The following is a 22,705-nucleotide window of genomic DNA, read 5'->3' as shown; positions in this document are numbered from 1 at the left end:
AACAGAGGTGGTTGACAGCTTTATTTTTCAATTAAGGATTCTAGCTTTAAGAAATGATTTTAAAATCTGGTATTATTAGTCCTTATGCGACACTTACCTGATCACATATGCAATCACTAAAGCCTGCGTGATTCTGTTGAGGGTTCCAACCTTGAAGCTCCTTATGACAATAATTCTCAGCGTTGAATATTTAAAAAAACATTGACAGAGGGACGCACAACATCCCCTCTCTTCATCATGTTTGCTGCCTCATAGGATTCAAAACGCTATTTTGTATCCTTAGACAGAACCAGGATAGCCCGACCATTTTTTATATCATTCCTGCATGTCAGACGTTTTGGAACAATTGAACATTCAGCTGAACTTTCACTCCCACTGGAAGTTCCCAGTGCCTTTGTCTTCCGCATACATTTGGATTGTAGCGGCTCAGTTTTATTTCCCAATAATGAAAGTGGCTACTTTGAGCAGACACAATGTTTCATATGGCCTACCATCTAGCATGGCAAATGTCAAATGAGTTCACAGCGCAGTAAAATTCTGACTCAAAGATTGACAGGTCCATCATAGATTTGGTATAGGCAATAACCAATTTGCTTTGGACAAACTGTGGGTGGTGGTAGGTGAGTAGGCTTACTGCACACCAATCTGTTACATACAAATTACAATTTACTGAATTACATCTGTCTAGTTAGTCGACATACAATGTGCATGGTTGCTACATCACATTATGCCAGGCTCTTAGAATCAAATAATGTTGGTCTCTTGACGACCAAATCAGAATTGACACAAGGCGCTTTTCAGATATAAGGGGAAAGTGTACCACCTCTACCAAGATATCTAAACCTTATGGTACATGTGGTAGAGTGATGATTACCCATAATTGCAATTTGCAAGGTCAAGCCCCACTCAAGTTACTCCACCTCAACTGCAACACTGGTGGTAGCGGTGGGATAATCCCCCCAGTCTGTGAGGCTGGCTTTTGCATGGGGAATTTATTGAGAGAAAGGGAATAGCCTTGGGTTCATGTCCCAGGTCAGAAGTATAGTGTCAGTGACAAAACTCATGTGCTATACCTCAACCAAGGCATATTGACCTTTTTGGCACAGATAGGGCAATCCCCACTCTGGAATACTACACAATCATAAGCACATTTCACAACATAGCAAGGAAACAATAAGACTGTTTAATTATAGAAGACCAACCACACTGGCCTTATGGTGTTAAAGTTAGTGGAGTGTCAACACACAGAACATTGTTTAGAAGACACATAAGACACAATACTTAACTCTTCCCCTAACACAAATGCATGTGCTATAGGGCTATGGGTACAACTTCATGAGGTCGGGAGAAGGTCAATACCAGCTGTTGATTCCTTCCCTCTCTCCCATGAGATAAGGAATTATCCCTGCCAACATTTCACAGAATGGCCCACGCACCATAACTTGCAGGAATTCCACACAGGGAGTGAGAGGAAAAGGTATCTCATATTTCAGCTCCCCATTGGGGTGCATGATAGTTTTACGCAACAGCTAACAAGGCACTATTGCGTGCCAGACTTCTCTAGTCTATGGTCAATTGTTGCGAAAGAAGAGCCAGTATGAGTAAATTGCACACAGATTCATAAGAATGTAGACAGCAAAAAATGGACACCCACCCAGTCAACTTTGAAACAGATAATATATTGTTTGCAAACGTTAAACCTGGTTGTCTGAATTCAATACGTTGTTCAGTCAATCAAAAACAGTGAAAGCTTTTTAGAACATTAGAATAAAACATAATGTATGTAATTGGCACTAACAGGAAATGTTTTCCATAGAGGAAATGTAGCTGTTTTTGTTATTATGTTGCACTGTTATGTTACATGGTGCATAGTGGCTAAATAACAGATCAAGTTTGATTATTTCTCTGAGGACCAGCTTAATTTGAATTACTCTGCACTGTCATTGGAGCATTCAGAGGAAGAATCTCAAGATCTTGGGTTTGAAGACCTGCATCTTGCTGCTGTCCATATTCTTGACCATTTCCTGGGATGCAAGAATCCCCTGGTGAGCCTCATCGAACAGCTCCTTCCCGATCTCCGCCTGAACCCTGTCTCGCCAGGCACTTAGCTTAAGTCTCCCCTCAAACACATCCAAGCCGGAACCGACAGGCTGTGGGATACCAAAACACAGAAATACACTCAGAAGGCCCACAATATAACAATATATTACAACAAAATTGATTGTTGTTAGGTTTGTGATGATTCATACTTGTTTCATATATCGATAATTGTTCTAGTTAACACTTGTGGAAACAAGCAGCTCCAAACCAAAGACCTAAGACACAGATTTAGTCATTGATTTGGACATTTCACTGCAGGTAGCTAAGGGGTTTTAAGAGTGTTTTTCCAAGAACCGAAAGGTCACTGGTTCGAATCCCCGAGACGACTAGGTGAAAAATCTGTCAATGTTCTCCTGAGCAAGGCACTAAACCCGAATTTCGCCTGTAAGTTACTCTGGATAAGAGTGTCTGGTAAATGACAAAGAATGTCAATGTAAAACGTACTTGGTCTAATCTACTACAGTGAAGCAAGAAGAGACAAGATCTGCAAAAAATTCACCTGCATGATCTCAACAATGGCCACCAGGTCGGCCAAGGAGATCTGCTCTCCTGCGATAAAGGGCTTGTCCCCAATGAACTTTTCTTCAATGAGTTTCAGAGAGCCTTCTAGGTCCTCCAGGGCTCCATCCATCTTGTCTTTGGGGACCTCCACACCCATGATCTTTGGAATCAAGAGCTACAACACAGGCAGCCTTTTTATAATGTAAAACACAAACGTGTTGATTTGCCGAAACTTGATATTATGCCATGAAAAACGAGAAGGCATGAGATCAACCTCATCTCTCAAAATCTAACATAACAGGTATTTGGACACAGAGGTACAAAACAGCTCTGCAGCAAATTCTTATAACAATGCTTGTAGTGGGATTTGTTTTCCGTCAGTGAAACTCAAAGAGCCACAGTCTCATGCTTTGGCAATGTGTACGCTGTAGTCTATTTCTTCACAAACTACTGCCCGCGCACACACATCTAACATGGAACACTGGAAACATTTACCGGTTTATAATACCATTATTATTACCTAAATCTTCTTGGTGTGTGACTTTATTTGACCACAGGAAAAAAGGATGTTAATATGCTACTGAGTAAACATTGCTATCTAGGTTGGACTGAACAAAGTCCAAAGAACAATTTGAAAACAATTCTAAATCAAATCATGTAGTAGCATCACTTACCCTGAGCCAAAACATCTTTGAGCCATGCATACGTATGCCCATGTGCTGCCAGGACAGGTATTCATTGACACGGGCACGCTTTTGCAGATCGGCTGGATACCAGTGGTCTGAGGTCTGGTACTTTTCTGCCAGATACTTCAGGATGGCAATGCTGCAGAGATGATTGGCCCGTTTAGTCATTGAAACTCTTTACCTCACCACTGTATTAGCATCATTACTAAAATCAGAATGAGAATATGTTTAGCTACTCCAGGGATCACAAAGGATTTGTTAAGTAGTCTTATTACATTGCCTCATCAGATAAGGTAGAGATGGTTGATCTACACTCAATGTTGTCATTCCAACCTTTCAGCCAAGCAGAAGTCTCCATCTCGGATTGCAGGAGCTTTCCTGATCATGTTGATCTTCCCAAACTCTTCTCCATACTGCTCTCCTGAAATGTAGTGAATGACAGAGATACATGACAGACTTACTTCTGTAATAAGCCACCTACACTGAGTGTACTGTACAAACCATTAGGAACACCTTCCTAATATTAAGTGTCACCCCCTTTTGCCCTCAGATCAGCCTCAATTTGTAGGGGCATGGACTCTACAAGGTGTCGAAAGCATTCCACCGGGATGCTGGCCCATGCTGACTCCAATGCTTCCCATAGTTGTGTCCAGTTGGCTGGATGTCCTTTGGGGGTTGGACCATTCTTAATACACACGGGAAACTGTTGAGCATGAAAAACCTAGCAGCGTTGCAGTTCTTGACACAAACCGCTGCACCTGCCACTTACTATCATACCCTGTTCAAAGGCACTTCAATATTTTGTCTTGCCCATTCACCCGCTGAATGGTACACATACACAATCCATGTCTCAGTTGTCTCAAGGCTTAAAAATCCTTCTTTAACCTGTCTCCTCCCCTTAAACCAATCAAATCAAATTGTATTTCTCACATGCGCCAAATACCGTTACAAGCCCTTAACCAACAACAAAGTTAAGAAAATATTGACTAAATAAACTAAAGTAAAAAATAAAAAAGGTTACAATAAAATAACAATAACGAGGCTATATACAAGGGGTACCAGCTTTGCACACTGTTGCCATCCTCTCAACCAGCTTATTTCATGAATGAATTTCAATTAACAGGTGTGCATTGTTAAAAGTTAATTTGTGGAATTTCTTTCCTTCTTAATGCGATTGAGCCAATCAGTTGTGTTGTGACAAGGTAGGGGTGGTATACAGAAGATAGCCCTATTTGGGAAAAGACAAAGTCCATATTATGGAAAGAACAGCTCAAATAAGCAAAGAGAAACAACAGTCCATCATTACTTTACATTTCTTCAAGTGCAATCGCAAAAACATCAAGCGCTATGATGAAACTGGCTCTCATGAGGAACACCACAGGAAAGGAAGACCCAGTTACCTCTGCTGCAGAGGATACGTTCATTAGAGTTACCAGCCTCAGAAATTGCAGCCCAAATAAATGCTTCATAGAGTTCAAGTAACAGACACATCTCAACATTAATTATTCAGGGGAGACTGCGTAAATAAGGCATTCATGGTCGAATTCCTGCAAAGAAACCACTACTAAAGGACACTAATAATAATAAGAGACTTGCTTGGGCCAAGAAACATGAACAATGGACATTAGACCGGTGGAAATCTGACCTTTAGTCTGATGAGTCCAAATTTGCGATTTTTGGTTCTAACCGCTGTATCTTTGTGAGACGCAGAGTAGATGAACGGATGATCTCTGCATGTGTGATTCCCATGGTGAAGCATGGAGGAGCAGGTGTGATGGTGCTTTGCTGGTGACACTGTCAGTGATTTATTTCGAATTCAAGGCACACTTAACCAGCATGGCTACAACAGCATTCTGCAGCGATACGCCATCCCATCTGGTTTGTGCTTAGTGGGACTATCATTTGTTTTTCAACAGGACAATGACCTAAAACACCTCCTGGCTGTGTAAGGGCCATTTGACCAAGAAGGAGAGTGATGGAGTGCTGCATCAGATGACCTGACCTCCACAATCACCCGACTTCAACCCAATTGAGATGGTTTGGGATGAGTTGGACCTCAGAGTGAAGGGAAAGCAGCCAACAAGTGCTCAGCATATGTGGGAACTCCTTCAAGACTGTTGGAAAAACATTCCAGGTGAAGCTGGTTGAGAGAATGCCAATAGTGTGCAAAGCTGTCATCAAGGCAAAGGGTGGCTACTCTGAAGAATCTCAAATATATTTTGATTTGTTTAACACTTTTTGGTTACTACATGATCCCATATGTGTTATTTAATAGTTTTGATGTCATCACTATTATTCTACAATGTAGAAAATAATACAAAATAAAGAAAAACCCTTGAATGAGTAGGTGTGTCCAAACTTTTGACTGGTATTGTATAGGTAGGAGTAAAGTGACTCTGCATAGATAATAAACAGCAAGTAGCAGCAGTGCAAAAACAAAAGGGGATAGGGGGTCAATGTAAATAGTGCGGGTAGCCATTTGATTAATTGTTCAGCGGTCTTATGGCTTGGGAGTGCAAGCTGTATCGTGGAGTTGAGAAACCCAGGACAGGGTTAGGGTAGACTAGACCTACAACAGACTAGACTACTTGTGTGCAAGCAAGAATAGATGCCTACCTGACTTAAACTTCCAACTTCAGAAAAATACCTTTTCAGGCTACTTCTGTAAGTGACTTTCTACTGAACTTTAGATAACCTTCTATTAACAGTGAAAATTATCGAATGAAGTTGGCTACTCTAAAAGCACAGTCTCTAAAATAAAAACAATAACCTACCTTCCAAAAGTGAAACCTTCATAAAATCAAAAGAAATGTTGTTTTTCTTGGCAAAGATATACACCGAGCGACATGGCTGTGAGAAAAGGTCTAAATACATTTCTAAAGCCATCTTTAATACAAAGCAAAGAAAAAGATAGTCTTCACGGTCACGTTTTCTAAAATTCTAGAATTTATGGAACCGTTCTACTTCTATTCAGGAACTATATACCACACCCCTGGAGCGTGAGGCGGATCCCCGACTCTTCTCACTGGAACTCTGGTGCAAGCCCACTTCCCAGAACGCATAGAAAATTATAATATGTGACTAAAACTAGCGGTTCTGGGGGGGGGGGGGCAGTGCCCCTGTGACAACAATGTTGGACCCCCTTGTGGCCCCCCTAAATGTGGAGTATGAAACCATTTTTACATAACACATTTTTGCTATCGTTCTTTTTTTACATCCGTTATTAGACAGTGGCAACGATGATGATTATGAACATGGTCTTTTGCCTGCTAATGCCTGCAATGCAGTGAAGAAAACGATATGACAACAATAATGTCTAATGTAACTGGCCCCTCTAACAGTACAACTTGCCCCAGCTTGCCCCCCCCCCCCCAGTTAAAATGGTCTAGAACCGCCACTGGTGACTGAGTGGTTAAAAATGCACACGTAACACGAAACAAGATTTTCATCAATTGAAATGATTGCGTAACTCTAATGTTGCATGGACTTCCGTATAACTTAAGTAGGCTACATGCAGACAGTTAGCTCATGATCTATGTAACATTGATAAAATCAAACTTTATTTCTATAGAACATTTCTTACAACAAATGCATTTCAAGGTGATGTGTAATTTATTGTGACCTACTATGAAAAACGTTACAAGAATTAAACTAAAATACAATTGTTCGGTTACCCTTTTAGTTGGGGTTGCCCTAAAATACAGTGTGGCTGCTTGTTGGCTACATCTGCTGGCCAACTAGGGGAGCAACAGCCTGACTTCCCTACAGCTCTGCAGCCTCTTCTCCGCACAACATCAGGCTATGTATGGTTGATTTCGCAAATACGGGCACTTTTGGATATTGAATGTTATTGAAAATGCTATTTAAGCTATATAAAGATTTTTATCGGTTTCCACAAATACCCGAGGGGAAATGTCATTACCTCCAAGTCATAAAATATGCTATTTTAGTTGAAAAGGAAATAACAGAAATTGTGTCTAAGGTATTTTATATAACATTTCACATTAATTATTAGTCATGTTTTTTTTATTTATTTTTTACTATTTTGAAGTTTTCTTAATTATATGTATTTGTCCTGTCTAAATGTCCATATATGCCTTGGTGATACTCAGAAACATTTCAATATGTTAAATTATTTTAGGAATTATCTTAATAACAAGCATATAAAAGGTTCACATATGGGAAAAATCATCAATATCAGAACTATGTACCGTGATGGTAATTACTTAGCGTTGTGGTAACGACAGAGTGTGTCGGAAATTACATTTCATATAAAACAACTGATGAAAAATACCATTCAATATTTTAATGTCACAGTTGTACATGTTTAATTTGATTGAAGACATAGAACACACTATTCAAAACCTCAGAAAAACAAAGATACATGCCTCAATAACTTAAGTGTCTTTTAGAACAATTTTGGGCTTGTCACGACTTCTACCGAAGTCGATGCCCCTCCTTGTTCTGGTGGTGCTCGGCGGTCGACGTCACCGGTCTTCTAGCCATCATTGATCCATTTTTCATTTTCCATTGGTTTTGTCTTGTCTTCCTACACACCTGGTTCCAATCCCATTAATTACATGCTGTGTATTTAACCCTCTGTTTCCCCTCATGTCCTTGTCGGAGATTGTTTGTGGTTATTGTGTTTGTGTATTTGTATAGGTGTGCGATGAGTATGTGTACCCATGTTTATTTTTATGTACATTGGTTTTTTGGAGTTTGTTTAATAATAATTAAACTACTCCAGTTACACCACGTTGGTTTCTCCAGCGCCTGACTTCCCTGCCACCTACACACACACACACACACACACACACACACACACACACACACACACACACACACACACACACACACACACACACACACACACACACACACACACACACACACACACACACACACACACACACACACACACACACACACACACAAACACACACACGAGTATGACAGGGCTTCAATGCATTAGGCAGAAATACATGTTCAGGGTTGGAAACACTGGTTGACATTAAACAAATTATTATTCACTGGCTGCAGTCTACTGAGTCAGACTCATGAGCGACTGGAACAAGCTGCAGCAAACACACTGTGGATGCACAGAATCATCTAGAATGTCATTGTATGCTGTAGCGTGGAATAAATTAACATTTGATCTTAAAAATCTAACCCTGAGACAGAAAAAATCCCGTATTTGGAAAATCACCCATATATCAAGCTGCAGAAAGTCTCAGTAGGTTGGGTAGCTATGAAATTATGATAAGACAAACAACTTTAAAGTTGTTTGTCTTATGTGACCCTGTTTGAATGAGAATCTGTCTTTAGGATGACCAAAGTAAAAAGTAAAGATACCTTTAATAGAAAATTACTCAAGTAAAAATGAAGTCACCCAGTAAAATACTACTTGAGTCAAAAAGTCAAAGTATCTGGTTTTAAATATACTTAAGTATCAAAAATAAAAGTATAAATCATTTCAAATTCCCTACATTAAATCGACCAGATGGCACCATTTTCTTGCTTTTTTATTTACAGATAGCCAGGGGCACACTCCAACCTTCAGACATAATTTACAAACAAAGCATTTGTGTTTAGTGAGTTCGCCAGATCAGATCAGAGGCAGTAGGGATGACCAGGGATGTTCTCTTGATAAGTGTGTGAATTTGATAATTTTCCTGTCCTGCTAAGCATTCAAAATGTAACAAGTACTTTTGGGTGTCAGGGAAAATGTATGGAATAAAAGGCACATAATTTTCTTTAGGAATGTAAATGTAAAAATATAAATAGTAAAGTAAAGTACAGATACCCCGAAAAACTACTTAAGAACTTAAAATTTTTTTTAAACTTAAGTACTTTACACCACTGAGGATGACACTAAGGGCCCATAATTCTTTTTTCTCAGTCCTAAAATGTGCCAATTAAAATTGTTGACGTCGTTGCACATGATGAAATGCTACACGTTAGCTGTTTTCATTACATAACCTGGCACATTATGCCCTGTTAACCTGAGCAGGTGACAGTGATTATTTCCTGTAACAAATTCTGCATCAGCCTATCAAATATCTTAAACTTTAAAACCACCAATGAATGGCATTTCTTAAAATATGTAAACTTGGCCACCAGAAGGATATTTCAAACCTCAAAATTCAAGGTTTACTTTTGTTCCGCTTGGTCTGTCTCAAGTGTAGAGTGCCAATATTGCATGATGCACCCTTGACTACGCTACTAACTACTAACGTTAGACAAAATTCAAAAGGGCAAGTTTTTGCATATATGATAAAATCCCACATTTTTTGCTCATCCGTTTCTCACACATTCATGTACTTTTACCGAACAAAAGATAAAGGTCTATACAACATTTCAGTTTATTATACTTCATACCAAAAAAATTGTTGAAGAGGCTTTTGGACTTGTCAAATAGCTGTCATGTACCATCTTCATCATTGCTTCTGGGTTTCACAATATCAGGGATGTAGGTCGGGGTGCCTTGTAAGGATCCGACAGCGAATGGGTAATCTGCCTCTACCATCAGTCCTATTAGCCAACGTGCAATCATTGGATAACAAAAAATAGACGAGCTACAAACTCGAATATCCTACCAACGGGACGTTAAAAACTGTAATATCTTATGTTTCACCGAGTCGTGGCTGAACAACGACATGGATAAAATACAGCTGGCGTGGTTTACGCTTCAGCAGCAAGATAGAACAGCTGCCTCCAGTAAGGCAAGGGGTGGCGGTCTGTGTCTAATATTAAGGAAGTCTTGAGGTTGTGCTCATCTGAGGTAGAGTATCTCATGATAAGCTGTAGACCACACTATTTACCAAGAGAGTTTTATCTATATATTTCGTAGCTGTTTAGTTACCACCACAAACCGATGCTGACACTAAGTCCGCACTCAATGAGCTGTATAAGGCCATAAGCAAACAGGAAAATGCTCATCCAGAGGTGCTCCTAGTGGCCGGGGACTTTAATGCAGTCAAACTTAAATCCGTTTTACCTCATTTCTACCAACATGTTAAATGTGCAACCAGTGTGGGAAAAAAAACTCTAGACCACCTTTACTACACACACAGAGACACATACAAAGCTCTCCCTCACCCTCCATTTGGCAAATCTGACCATAACTCTATCCTACTGATTCCTGCTTACAAGCAAAAACCAAAGCAGGAAGCACAAGTGACTCGGTCAATAAAGATGTGGTCAAATGACGCAGATGCTAAGCTACAGGGCTGTTTTGCTAGCAGAGACTGGAATGTGTTCTGGGATTCTTCCAATGACATTGAGGAGTACATCACATCAGTCACTGGCTTCAGCAATAAGTGCATTGACAACGTCGTCCCCACAGTGACCGTACGTACATAACCCAACCAGAAGCCATGGATTACAGACAACATCAGTTCTGAGCTAAAGGGAAGAGCTGCCGCTTTCAAGGAGTGGGACTCTAATCCGGACGCTTATAAGAAATCAGACGAACCATCAAACAGGCAAAGCATCAATACAGGACAAAGATTGAATCGTACTACACCGGCTCAGACGCTCATCGGATTAGGCAGTGCTTGCAAACTATTACAGACTACAAAGGGAAGCACAGCTGCGAGCTGCCCAGTGTCTGCCCGAGCCTACCAGACGAGCTAAATTGTAAGCAACACTGAAGCATGCATGAGCATCAGATGTTCCGGACAACTGTGTGATCACGCACTCCGTAGCCGATGTGAGTAAGGCTGTGGGGCCACACAGATTACCAGGAAGTGTACAGATGATGCAATCTCATTGCACTCCATACTGCCCTTTCCCACCTGGACAAAATGAAAACCTATGTGAGAATGCTATTCATTGACTACAGCTCACCATTCAACACCATAGTGCCCTCACAGCTCATCACTAAGTTAAGGACCCAGGGACTAAACACTTCCCTCTGCAACTGGATCCTGGACTTCCTTCCGTGCTTCTACACCTGCATTACTTGCTGTTCGGGGTTTTAGGCTGGGTTTCTGTACAGCACTTTGAGATATCAGCTGATGTAAGAAGGGCTATATAAATACATTTGATTTGATGATTCCTGACGGGCCGCCCCCATGTGGTAAGGGTAGGTAACAACATCTGCCACGCTGATCCTGAACACTGGGGCCCCTCAGCGGTGCGTGCTCAGTCCCCTTCTGTACTCCCTATTCACACATGACTGCATGGCCAGGCACGACTCCAACATCATCATTAAATTTTCCCGACGACACATCAGTGGTAGGCCTGATCACCGACAATGATGAGATGGCCAGGTCTCTAACTTCCTCCCTATAGGCTGTGTAATGCCAGGATAACACCCTATCCCTCAACGTGATCAAGACAAAGGAGATGATTGTGGACTACAGGAAAAGGAGGACCGAGCACTCCCCCATTCTCATCAACGGGGATGCAGCAAAGCAGGTTGAGAGCATCAAGTTCCTTGGTGTCCATATTACCAACAAACTATGATGGTCCAAACACACCAAGACAGTCGTGAAGCCTATTCCCCCTCAGGAGACTTAAAATATTTGTTACTCAGTTACACCAGCTCTGTCAGGAGGAATGGACCAAAATTCATCCAACCTATTGTGGGAAGCTTGTGGAAGGCTACCCAAAACGTTTGACCCAAGTTAAACAATTTAAAGGCAATGCTACCAAATACTAATTGAGTGGATGTAAACTTCTGACCCACTGGGAATGTGATGAAAGAAATACAAGCTTAAATATACTGCTCCAAAAAATAAAGGGAACACTAAAATAACACATCCTAGATCTGAATGAATGAAATAATCGTATTAAATACTTTTTTCTTTACATAGTTGAATGTGCTGACAACAAAATCACACAAAAATAATCAATGGAAATCCAATTTATCAACCCATGGAGGTCTGGATTTGCAGTCACACTCAAAATTAAAGTGGAAAACCACACTACAGGCTGATCCAACTTTGATTTAATGTCCTTAAAACAAGTCAAAATGAGGCTCAGTAGTGTGTGTGGCCTCCACGTGCCTGTATGACCTCCCTACAACGCCTGGGCATGCTCCTGATGAGGTGGCGGATGGTCTCCTGAGGGATCTCCTCCCAGACCTGGACTAAAGCATCCGCCAACTCCTGGACAGTCTGTGGTGCAACGTGGCGTTGGTGGATGGAGTGAGACATGATGTCCCAGATGTGCTCAATTGGATTCAGGTCTGGGGAACGGGCGGGCCAGTCCATAGCATCAATGCCTTCCTCTTGCAGGAACTGCTGACACTCCAGCCACATGAGGTCTAGCATTGTCTTGCATTAGGAGGAACCCAGGGCCAACCACACCAGCATATGGTCTCACAAGGGGTCTGAGGATCTCATCTCGGTACCTAATGGCAGTCAGGCTACCTCTGGCGAGCACATGGAAGGCTGTGCGGCCCCCCAAAGAAATGCCACCCCACACCATGACTGACCCACCGCCAAACCGGTCATGCTGGAGGATGTTGCAGGCAGCAGAACGTTCTCCACGGCATCTCCAGACTCTGTCACGTCTGTCACGTGCTCAGTGTGAACCTGCTTTCATCTGTGAAGAGCACAAGGCGCCAGTGGCGAATTTGCCAATCTTGGTGTTCTCTGGCAAATGCCAAACGTCCTGCACGGTGTTGGGCTGTAAGCACAACCCCCACCTGTGGACGTCGGGCCCTCATACCACCCTCATGGAGTCTGTTTCTGACCGTTTGAGCAGACACATGCACATTTGTGGCCTGCTGGAGGTCATTTTGCAGGGCTCTGGCAGTGCTTCTCCTGCTCCTCCTTGCACAAAGGCGGAGGTAGCGGTCCTGCTGCTGGGTTGTTGCCCTCCTACGGCCTCCTCCACGTCTCCTAATGTACTGGCCTGTCTCCTGGTAGCGACTCCATGCTCTGGACACTACGCTGACAGACACAGCAAACCTTCTTGCCACAGCTCGCATTGATGTGCAATCCTGGATGAGCTGCACTACCTGAGCCACTTGTGTGGGTTGTAGACTCCGTCTCATGCTACCACTAGAGTGAAAGCACCGCCAGCATTCAAAAGTGACCAAAACATCAGCCAGGAAGCATAGGAACTGAGAAGTGGTCTGTGGTCCCCACCTGCAGAACCACTCCTTTATTCGGGGTGTCTTGCTAATTGCCTATAATTTCCACCTGTTGTCTATTCCATTTGCACAACAGCATGTGAAATTTATTGTCAATCAGTGTTGCTTCCTAAGTGGACAGTTTGATTTCACAGAAGTGTGATTGACTTGGAGTTACATTGTGTTGTTTAAGTGTGCCCTTTATTTTTTTGAGCAGTGTATATAAATAAATCACACAAAGATCCCACTCCGCCTTCAAGTCACTTGTAATAAGTGAGCTGAGACGCCCGGTAGGTACGCCCCTATAGAAATTCATAGGTTTAACCAATCAAACTCAGATCAGACATCAAAAGAGCACACATATCGTTTAATCAACATTTTGATAAACGAATAGCTTATTAATTATTATAAAGGCACTTTTAATTCTATCACAAACGCACTTCTGCCCAGCTTGAACAAATAATGTCATTAAATATTAATCATGCAAAAAGCAGGCAAAAATTCATTAAAACAAACACAAATTCAATTTAACAGAGCTATAAATAGTGCCTTATTAGCGTTGGAAAATTAAGGGGGAAAGCGCATACATAGTCAGTTGCACAACTGAATGCTTTCAACCAAAATGTGTCTTACGCATTTAACCCAACCCCTCTGAATCATCGATCAATTAATTCACAGGAACACAAACACATCATCTCGAGGTCTGTCACTTCTTACACTACATACAAGAGTAGATGCTTCTCCACTATTGTTCAGTAGAAAAAAGACATACTAGCAACAGTCTTACTGTGGGGGATTCTGTTCCTGGCAGCTGATACACTGTGCTCTGTAGGAATTACCATGCTGGGGCACACAGTCTAGGAAAGTTGATATCAAACACATAATAGGACTTGAAGCACACATCCAGTGCCCCAAGCAGTGTACTTTGCCCTAATGCCTGTCCATTAATGACTGTAAACACCTGTGAGCAATCCCCAAGAGCAAACACAAATGGGTAGGGTCTGGTTACCTCCACCTGGTGCAGATACTCAACCATGTTTGTCCAAACCTGTTAAAACAGAAATCATTACATTTTAGAATATGAGGACTTGTGCAAAGCATGGAGGTGCACTGACAATAACATCATACACAATTTATGTTGTATACAATATAGCCATTTACACATCAATTTAGACACCCAATCCCTGTATGATGCCTCCATCTTCCACTCATTTGGGGCTGAAGCTCATAAATTCATTTACACAACAAAGTCTTGGAGTGTGCAGTTATGCATAAAATATTTTGGAATGATGTGCCTTTCATTTAAGGTTACAAACGCTATCATCTAATTTCCCCATCAATCTCCCTATGCCTATCCACTATTTAAACTTACAGGCTGCAAGTCAATGAAGGACTTTCAGGTCTCTTCGAAGCTTGGTCGGAATGTCTTCCTGACAATCTTGTAGATTGGTGTTGGGAGGACCACTGGCAGAAGTCTAAAAGTGTCACCCTGTGTATCTGGAGTGAAGAATGTTTAGTGAATAATTTTATTGTTTCATGCTAAAAATGATGAATGAGGCACCACCAGAAGGGTCATTTAAAACTATATCTGCACTTCAAAGACAAGATCTTAGTCCTGCTTCTCTTGGCTGGTGAAGCAATTTGTTTTGTCCTTGAAGACCACGATCCAGTTCTCAGTGGGTTTCCCTGAGTAGTCCAGGTTTAAAATAGAAAAGTCCTGAGCAATCTGTAGTAAAACAGACATTTACTTTTCCATTGCAGTTAATCATTAGTCTCGCCAACACCTAACTCTCAAAGTCCTCCTGACCTCAGTCTGGAATGGCTCTTTGATGTTGTCGGCACAATGCGTTGATAATGAAGGGGGCTCTGCTTTTACGCTTCGCTCCACAGGTAATATTACATTTCAACGGTTTGATTTGTTTGATCTGAGCAATTTTTTCTTAGCTAGCTACATAGCCGTCTTTGTATCAAAGATAATTGTGTAGTTTAGAGTAATTATCGAGGTTAGCTAGCCAGCCAGCTGTTTTCGTCCTCCTAACTTAGTCAACACTGCTAGCTAGCCAACTAGCCAACTTCTACCGACTAGCAGCACTGTAGAAACTATTACATTACAACGGAACGACTTGATTAGTGTAGTGCTAGCTAGCTACATAGCTGTCTTTGCTGTCTTAGTATCTAAGATAATTGTGTAGTTTAGAGTAATTATCGAGGTTAGCTAGCCAGCCGCGACGCCGTTGTCCAGACTCCAGACTTAGTCAACACACCTAGTCATCATCAAACCCACTGCTAGCTAGCCAACCTTTACTGACTAGCAGCACTGTAGAAACTATTACATTACAACGGAACGACTTGATTAGTGTAGTGCTAGCTAGCTACATAGCTGTCTTTGCTGTCTTTGTATCTAAGATAATTGTGTAGTTTAGAGTAATTATCGAGGTTAACTAGCCAGCCGCGCCGCGACGCGATGCCGTTGTCCAGACTCCAGACTTAGTCAACACACCTAGTCATCATCAAACCCACTGCTAGCTAGCCAACCTTTACTGACTAGCAGCACTGTAGAAACTAATACATTACAACGGAACGATTTGACTAGTGCAGTGTTAGTTGTCTTTGTCATAGTTTGATAATTGTGTAGTTTAGAGTAATTATCGAGGTTAGCTAGCCAGCTATTTTCGTCCCCCGCGACGCCATTTTTCCAAACCTAGCCAACTATTACCGACGAGCAGAATTGTAGAAACTAAATACATTACAAAGGAACGTCTTGATTACTGCTATGTTAGCTAGCTACATAGTTGCTTTTGTATCATGATAAGGTGTAGTACTGAAACTATCGAGGTTACCTAGCCAGCTACACGTTCAAACAAAGTCAACAACGCAGCCACTGCTAGCTAGCCTACTTCACCAGCCAGCAGTACTGTATCATCTTCGTCATTTTAGTCAATAAAATTTTTGCAACGTAAGCTTATCTTTCTGAACATTCGAGAAGTGTAGTCCACTTGTCATTCCAATCTCCTTTGCATTAGCGTAGCATCTTCTGTAGCCTGTCAACTATGTGTCTGTCTATCCCTGTTCTCTCCCCTCTGCACAGGCCACACAAACGCTTCACACCGCGTGGCCGCTGCCACTCTAACCTGGTGGTCCCAGCGCGCACGACCCACGTGGAGTTCCAGGTCTCCGGCAGCCTCTGGAACTGCCGGTCTGCGGCCAACAAGGCAGAGTTCATCTCAGCCTATGCTACCCTCCAGCACCTCGACTTCTTGGCACTGACGGAAACATGGATTACCACAGCCGGGCGAGGGGCCTGCAGTACCTCGTGGACTGGGAGGGGTACGGCCCGGAGGAGAGGTGCTGGGTGCCGGCGGAGGACGTCCTGGACCCATCTATGTTGAGGGATTTCCACCACCTCCGTCCGGATCACCCTGCACCTCGCCTTCCGGGTCGACCTCGAGGCCGGTGTCGGCGCGCTGCAGGAGCCGCGCGTCAGGAGGGGGGTACTGTCACGATTCCCACGGACGGTGGCGCCCCCTCCTGCTCGGGTGGCGCTCGGCGGTCGTCGTCACCGGCCTATTAGCTGCCACCGATTCCCTTTGCTTTTCCCTTTTTTTTATTTAAGACACCTGTGGTCAATTAGCCATTAGAGGGGCTATTCAGGTTAGCTGGCCCGCTCCTTTTCGTGCGGGATTAATTGTTGTTTCCGACTGTCTTGTTCATGTTCGGCTTGGCATTGTCACACCTTATTTATTCCCCTGTGTTTGGGAACTTTGTTTTTGTTTCTCAAAGTGTTATTAAAAAACAACACTCCCTGTGCTCGTTGCTTCCTGCACCTCATTCCTAAACCACGACTACCAACGCCGTTACAACCATAAACAGATATGGCTCATTAACCTTTACGGACCAAATAACGATGAACCACGCTTCTTTGAAAATATACACTACCGTTCGAAAGTTTGGGGTCACTTAGAAATGTCCTTGTTTTCCATGAAAACATACATGAAATGAGATGCAAAATGAATAGGAAATATAGTCAAGATGTTGACAAGGTTATAAATAATGATTTTTAATTGAAATAATAATTGTGTCCTTCAAACTGTGCTTTCATCAAAGAATCTTCCATTTGCAGCAATTACAGCCTTGCAGACCTTTGGCATTCTAGTTGTCAATTTGTTGAGATATACATGGAGGTTTAATATCCTGACCTAGTGAGATATTCATGGAGGAGGTTTAATATCCTGACCTAGTGAGATATATATGGAGGTTTAACATCCTGACCTAGGGAAATATACATGGAGGTTTAACATCCTGACCTAGTGAGATATACATGGAGGTTTAATATCCTGACCTAGTGAGATATACATGGAGGAGGTTTAATTTCCTAACCTAGTGAGATCTACATGGAGGAGGTTTAATATCCTGACCTAGTGAGATATACATGGAGGTTTAATATCCTACCCTAGTGAGATATACATGGCGGAGACTCAATAAAGCTAGTCGTCTTGACTACTCTCTTATGTCATTCTCGTTGGCACCAAAAGTTTTTAAAAAGTGTTGAAAAGGGATAGATTGCAGTCGGACCAGGTTTTTTACAGGGACGATACATTGGAGATAATATAAGACAAGCTGGGTGCCAGGGATTTCTACTCCAGCTCGAGTTGTACCTGGCTACCGTGAAGCCGACTCCCTCGGGGGAGGAGAGTGTGAGCCTCCTCGTCTCCTGCCTGACGGGTCGAGCTCTGGAGTGGGCCAACGCTGTCTGGAATGCCCAGACTCGGCGAGTGACCACTATCCAGAGTTCGCCCGCAGTTTCCGGGCCGTATTCGACCACCTCCAGAGGGCCGAGCGGCGGGTGAGCGACTATTCCACCTTAGGCAGGAGACGAGGAGCTCGCAAGACTTTGCGTTGGAGTTCCGGACCTTGGCCGCTGGGGCCGGGTGGAACGACAGGGCCCTAATGGACCACTGCCGGTGTAGCCTCCGGGAGGACGTCCGCAGGGAGCTAGCGTGTCGGGACACCACTCTTTCCCTCGACGAAATGATAGACATGTCAATCCGACTGAACAATCTGCTGGCTGCCTGCGGGCGTTCAGAAAGGGTCCTGTCAGTTCCACCTCCTAGCCCTCCCGTGCCCATTCCTATGGAGTTAGGGGGGGGCCGCATCGAGGGGAACTGGAGGAGGGCGCTCCTCCTGCACCAGCTGTGGTCGGAGAGGACACACGGCCGACCGGTGCTGGGGGGGCCCCTCTGGGAGTCGAGAGGGCAGGCAGAACACTTCTCGGTCATTCCAGGTGAGTCAGCATCAAACTCAACCAGAACCCCGTGTTGGTATAAAATAAAATCTTGACTTTTCTCCCTCTTCCCAGCATAAGGCGCTAGTCGATTCAGGCGCAGCTGGGAACTTTATGGATCGCGGACTCGCCCTCAAGCTGGGGATTCCGCTGGTGCCGATAGATCCCCCCCTTCCCCGAGCACTCCTTAGATAGCCGGCCATTAGGGTCAGGGCTGGTCAGGGAGGCCACGGTTCCACTGGACATGGTAACGCAGGGGAATCATAAGGAGCGGATTAGTCTCTTCCTTATAGATTCACCTGCGTTTCATGTGGTGCTGGGGGTGCCCTGGCTGGCCAGTCACAATCCCAGTATTTCGTGGAAACAGGGGGTTCTCCAGGGGTGGTCAGAGGAGTGTTCAGGTAGGTGTATGGGAGTTTCCATCGGTGCCACATCAGTGGAAAGTCCAGACCAGGGTTCCACTGTGTGCATTCCCCTTGAGTATGCCGATTTGGCTCTCGCCTTCTGTAAGAAGAGGGCGACTAAATTACCACCCCATCGACAGGGGGATTGTGCGATAAACCTCCAGGTAAACGCAGCGCTTCCCAGGAGTCACGTGTACCCATTGTCTCAGGAGGAGACGTTGGCTATGGAGAAATATGTCACGGAATCTCTGGGACAGGGGTACATTCGGCCCTCCATTTCACCCGTCTCCTCGAGTTTCTTTTTCATGAAGAAAAAGGAGGGAGGTCTGCATCCGTGCATTGATTATAGAGGTCTCAATTCCATTACAGTGGGGTTTAGTTACCCGCTACCTCTCATCGCTACGGCGGTGGAATAATGTCACGGAGCAAGGTTTTTCACGAAACTGGACCTCAGGAGCGCGTATAATCTGGTGCGTATTCGGGAGGGAGACGAGTGGAAAACCGCGTTTAGTACCACATCGGGCCACTATGAGTACCTCGTCATGCCGTATGGGTTGAAGAATGCTCCAGCCATCTTTAAATCCTTTGTGGACGAGATTCTCAGGGACCTGCACGGGCAGGGCGTGATTGTGTATATCTACTCCGCCACACTCGCCGCGCATGTGTCTCTGGTGCGCAGAGTGCTTGGTAGACTGCTGGAGCATGACCTATACGTCAAGGCTGAGAAGTGTGAGTTCTCCAAACAAGCCGTCTCCTTCCTGGGTTATCGCATATCCACCTCGGGGGTGGTGATGGAGTGTGACCGCGTTAAGGCCGTGCGTAATTGGCCAACTCCAACCGCGGTGAAGGAGGTGCACCCACTCCGCCCAGACCGTTACAGGAACTCCTTCAAGACAGTTGGAAAATCATTCCTCATTAAGCTGGTTAAGAAAATGCCAAGAGTGTGCAAAGCTGTCATCAAGGCAAAGGGTGGCTACTTTGAAGATTGTAAAATATAAAATATATTTAGATTTGTTGAACACTTTTTTTGGTTACTACATGATTCCATATGTGTTATTTCATAGTTTTGATGTCTTCACTATTATTCTACAATGTAGAAAATAGTAAAAATAAAGAAAAAAAAAGTCCACCAGCGAAGGGAAAAAGTGATTGGAGAGAGCATAGATGCAAGAAGGAATTATACAATGAGAAAAGTGATCCTGCTGTTTGTATGTGGCTGCTTTAAAAGTGAACTGTTCTTGCGGGTGATCAGGTGTGTTCTCATTCCGCCAAATTTTGTTGAAAAACTTTTCTTAAATAGAAGCAAACGAAATGAAACAGGGATAAACATACCTGGTCAGCTAGTATTCAAGAGTGTGCAAGGCAGTATTGAATGTGTCACTGTCACCTTGATAACTCAAATTCTCTCTCGACCTGTGCACCTACACTACCGTTCAAAAGTTTGTGGTCACTTAGAAATGTCCTTGTTTTTGAAAGAAAAGCTATTATTTTGTCCATTGAAATAACATAAATTTGATCAGAAACACAGTGTAGACATTGTTAATGTTGTAAATGACTATTGAAGCTGGAAACAGCAGATTTTTTATGGAATATCTACATAGGTGTACAGAGGCCCATTATCAGCAACATTCACTCCTGTGTTCCAATGGCACGTTGTGTTAGCTAATCCAAGTTTATCATTTTAAAAGGTTAATTGATCATTAGAAAACCCTTTTGCAATTATGTTAGCACAGCTGAAAACGGTGGTTCTGATTAAAGAAGCAATACAACTGGCCTTTGGACGAGTTGAGTATCTGGAGCATCAGCATTTGTGGGTTTGATTACTGGCTCAAAATGGCCAGAAACAAAGACTTTCTTCTGAAACTCATCAGTCTATTCTTGTTCTGAGAAATGAAGGCTAGTCCATGCGAGAAATTGCCAAGAAACTGAAGATCTCGTACAACGCTGTGTACTACTCCCTTCACAGAACACACACAAACTGGCCCTAATCAGAATAGAAAGAGGAGTGGGAGGCCACGGTGCACAACTGAGCAAGAGGACAAGTACATTAGTGTCTAGTTTGAGAAACAGATGCCTCACAAGTCCTCAACTGGCAGCTTCATTAAATAGTACCCACAAAACACCGGTCTCAACGTCAACAGTGAACAGGCGACTCCGGGATGCTGGCCTTCTAGGCAGAGTTCCTCTGTCCAGTGTCTGTGTTCTTTTGCCCATCTTAATCTTTTATTTTTATTGGCCAGTCTGAGATATGGCTTTTTCTTTGCAACTCTGCCTAGAAGGCCAGCATGCCGTTTCCAGCTACAATAGTAATTTACAACATTAACAATGTCTACAGTGTATTTCTGATCAATTTGACGTTATTTTAATAGACAAAAAATGTTCCCTTCTTTCAAAAACAAGGACATTTCTAAGTGACCCCAAACTTTTGAACGGTAGTGTACGTCGTAACTTTAACTTGTAGGCTAGGTTGTAGCAACCTTGTCATTGTGTATAAGGAACATTTTAGTATCATGAAGTAGCCTAAACCTATCGATGCTATATTGATCTGGGTGAATGGAACATGAATGACAGCCATCCAATATGCTGTAATAGAAATAAGGCCATGCTCATTAAAAATGAATCGCCCTCCCTCATCTTAAATGGCACCGACCGCCACTGATGTCACATCATTCATTGTGCAATCTCTCATTCATTGTGGGACATCCATTCCTTTATGGCTACAGTATGTGTCTCTCTCTGTAACAGTCATCAGCATTTCCCTGGATGTGCACAAAACAACTTGCTGCTACACTTTTTTAATTATGTCTCAAGTTTTAATGCAACGGTTTAGAAATAAAGATACATGGGGACAACCACTGTGCGCACTCTCATATTTACGCACAGCTCCCCAATAGGGCATCCCCTCAAACTTGGGCTCTGATCTGACGTTTGCCAACGACTTGAAGTTTACTGTATATATCAGTACAAGACCTGTTCAAACTGCAGCAAAATGTGAGCATTCCTCGACTACTATGGTTTGCCATATAAGGTTGTGGAAGTCAACACTATCATGCGATCAAATGCTTGTCAGAGTACCAAAAGATGTCCATCCATATGGAGGGGAAAGAAAGTGTGGTAAGCTTTACAAACTTTAAGCAAAATGCTATTTCAAAATATTTTTAGAAAATAACATTTTTTCAATTTAGTTGAATAAAACCCTCTTCCTTTACTTGCCTGTTTATCAGCAACTGAACAACTCCTCTGTCATCATCAGTGCAAAGACATGCATGGCTGACTAGTAGGCTAAATATATGTAATTTCATCAGACGAGGGTAAAAAACATTAACACCTACCTAATATTAGTATGAAAAAGGACAAAAATGTATTCAGTCACTACTGTAAATTGCTCTGGATAAGAGCGTCTGCTAAATTACAAAAATGTAAATGTTAATAAATTAGCAAACATTTCTAAAAACCTGTTTTTGCCTTGTCATTATGGGGAATTGTGTGTAGATTGTTGAGGAAAAAAAACAATTGAATACATTTTTTAATAAGGCTGTAACGTAACAAAATGTGGAAAAAGTCAAGGGGTCTGAATACTTTCCGAAGGCACTGTATGTGAGCCCTGAAGCACTGAGTGGTGCAGTGCAAAGCCATTTATTGGATGCAT

The 22,705-nt window shown here is 42.9% G+C and overlaps 1 protein-coding gene across 1 annotated transcript; it reads right to left on the bottom strand.

Annotated features, from left to right (window-relative positions):
* Positions 1-1,658: 1,658 nt before the first annotated feature.
* LOC106562827 (glutathione S-transferase theta-3) lies at positions 1,659-6,356 on the bottom strand. Its single transcript, XM_014127845.2, has 5 exons — positions 6,062-6,356; positions 3,621-3,708; positions 3,276-3,426; positions 2,600-2,776; positions 1,659-2,150 (listed from the first exon to the last, which is right to left on the bottom strand). The coding sequence occupies exons 1-5, from the start codon at positions 6,171-6,173 to the stop codon at positions 1,953-1,955; spliced, it is 726 nt and encodes a 241-aa protein (XP_013983320.1). The 5' UTR covers positions 6,174-6,356; the 3' UTR covers positions 1,659-1,952.
* Positions 6,357-22,705: the final 16,349 nt, after the last annotated feature.

Source organism: Salmo salar, chromosome ssa11 (assembly GCF_905237065.1).
Source record: "Salmo salar chromosome ssa11, Ssal_v3.1, whole genome shotgun sequence".
In the NCBI taxonomy this organism is placed as follows: Eukaryota; Metazoa; Chordata; class Actinopteri; order Salmoniformes; family Salmonidae; genus Salmo; species Salmo salar.
The sequence above is the reverse complement of the archived record's forward strand: the minus strand, read 5'-3'. Positions and strand labels throughout refer to the sequence as shown.

Excerpts from the sequence above, each read along its gene's own strand:
- LOC106562827 (XM_014127845.2), bottom strand. The coding sequence starts at position 6,173 with ATGGCTTTAGAAATGTATTTAGACCTTTTCTCACAGCCATGTCGCTCG. Across the intron at positions 3,427-3,620 it reads GACTTCTGCTTGGCTGAAAG|CATTGCCATCCTGAAGTATC; the intron begins GTTGGAATGACA and ends TCATCTCTGCAG. Across the intron at positions 2,777-3,275 it reads CAAAGATGTTTTGGCTCAGG|CTCTTGATTCCAAAGATCAT; the intron begins GTAAGTGATGCT and ends CCTGTGTTGTAG.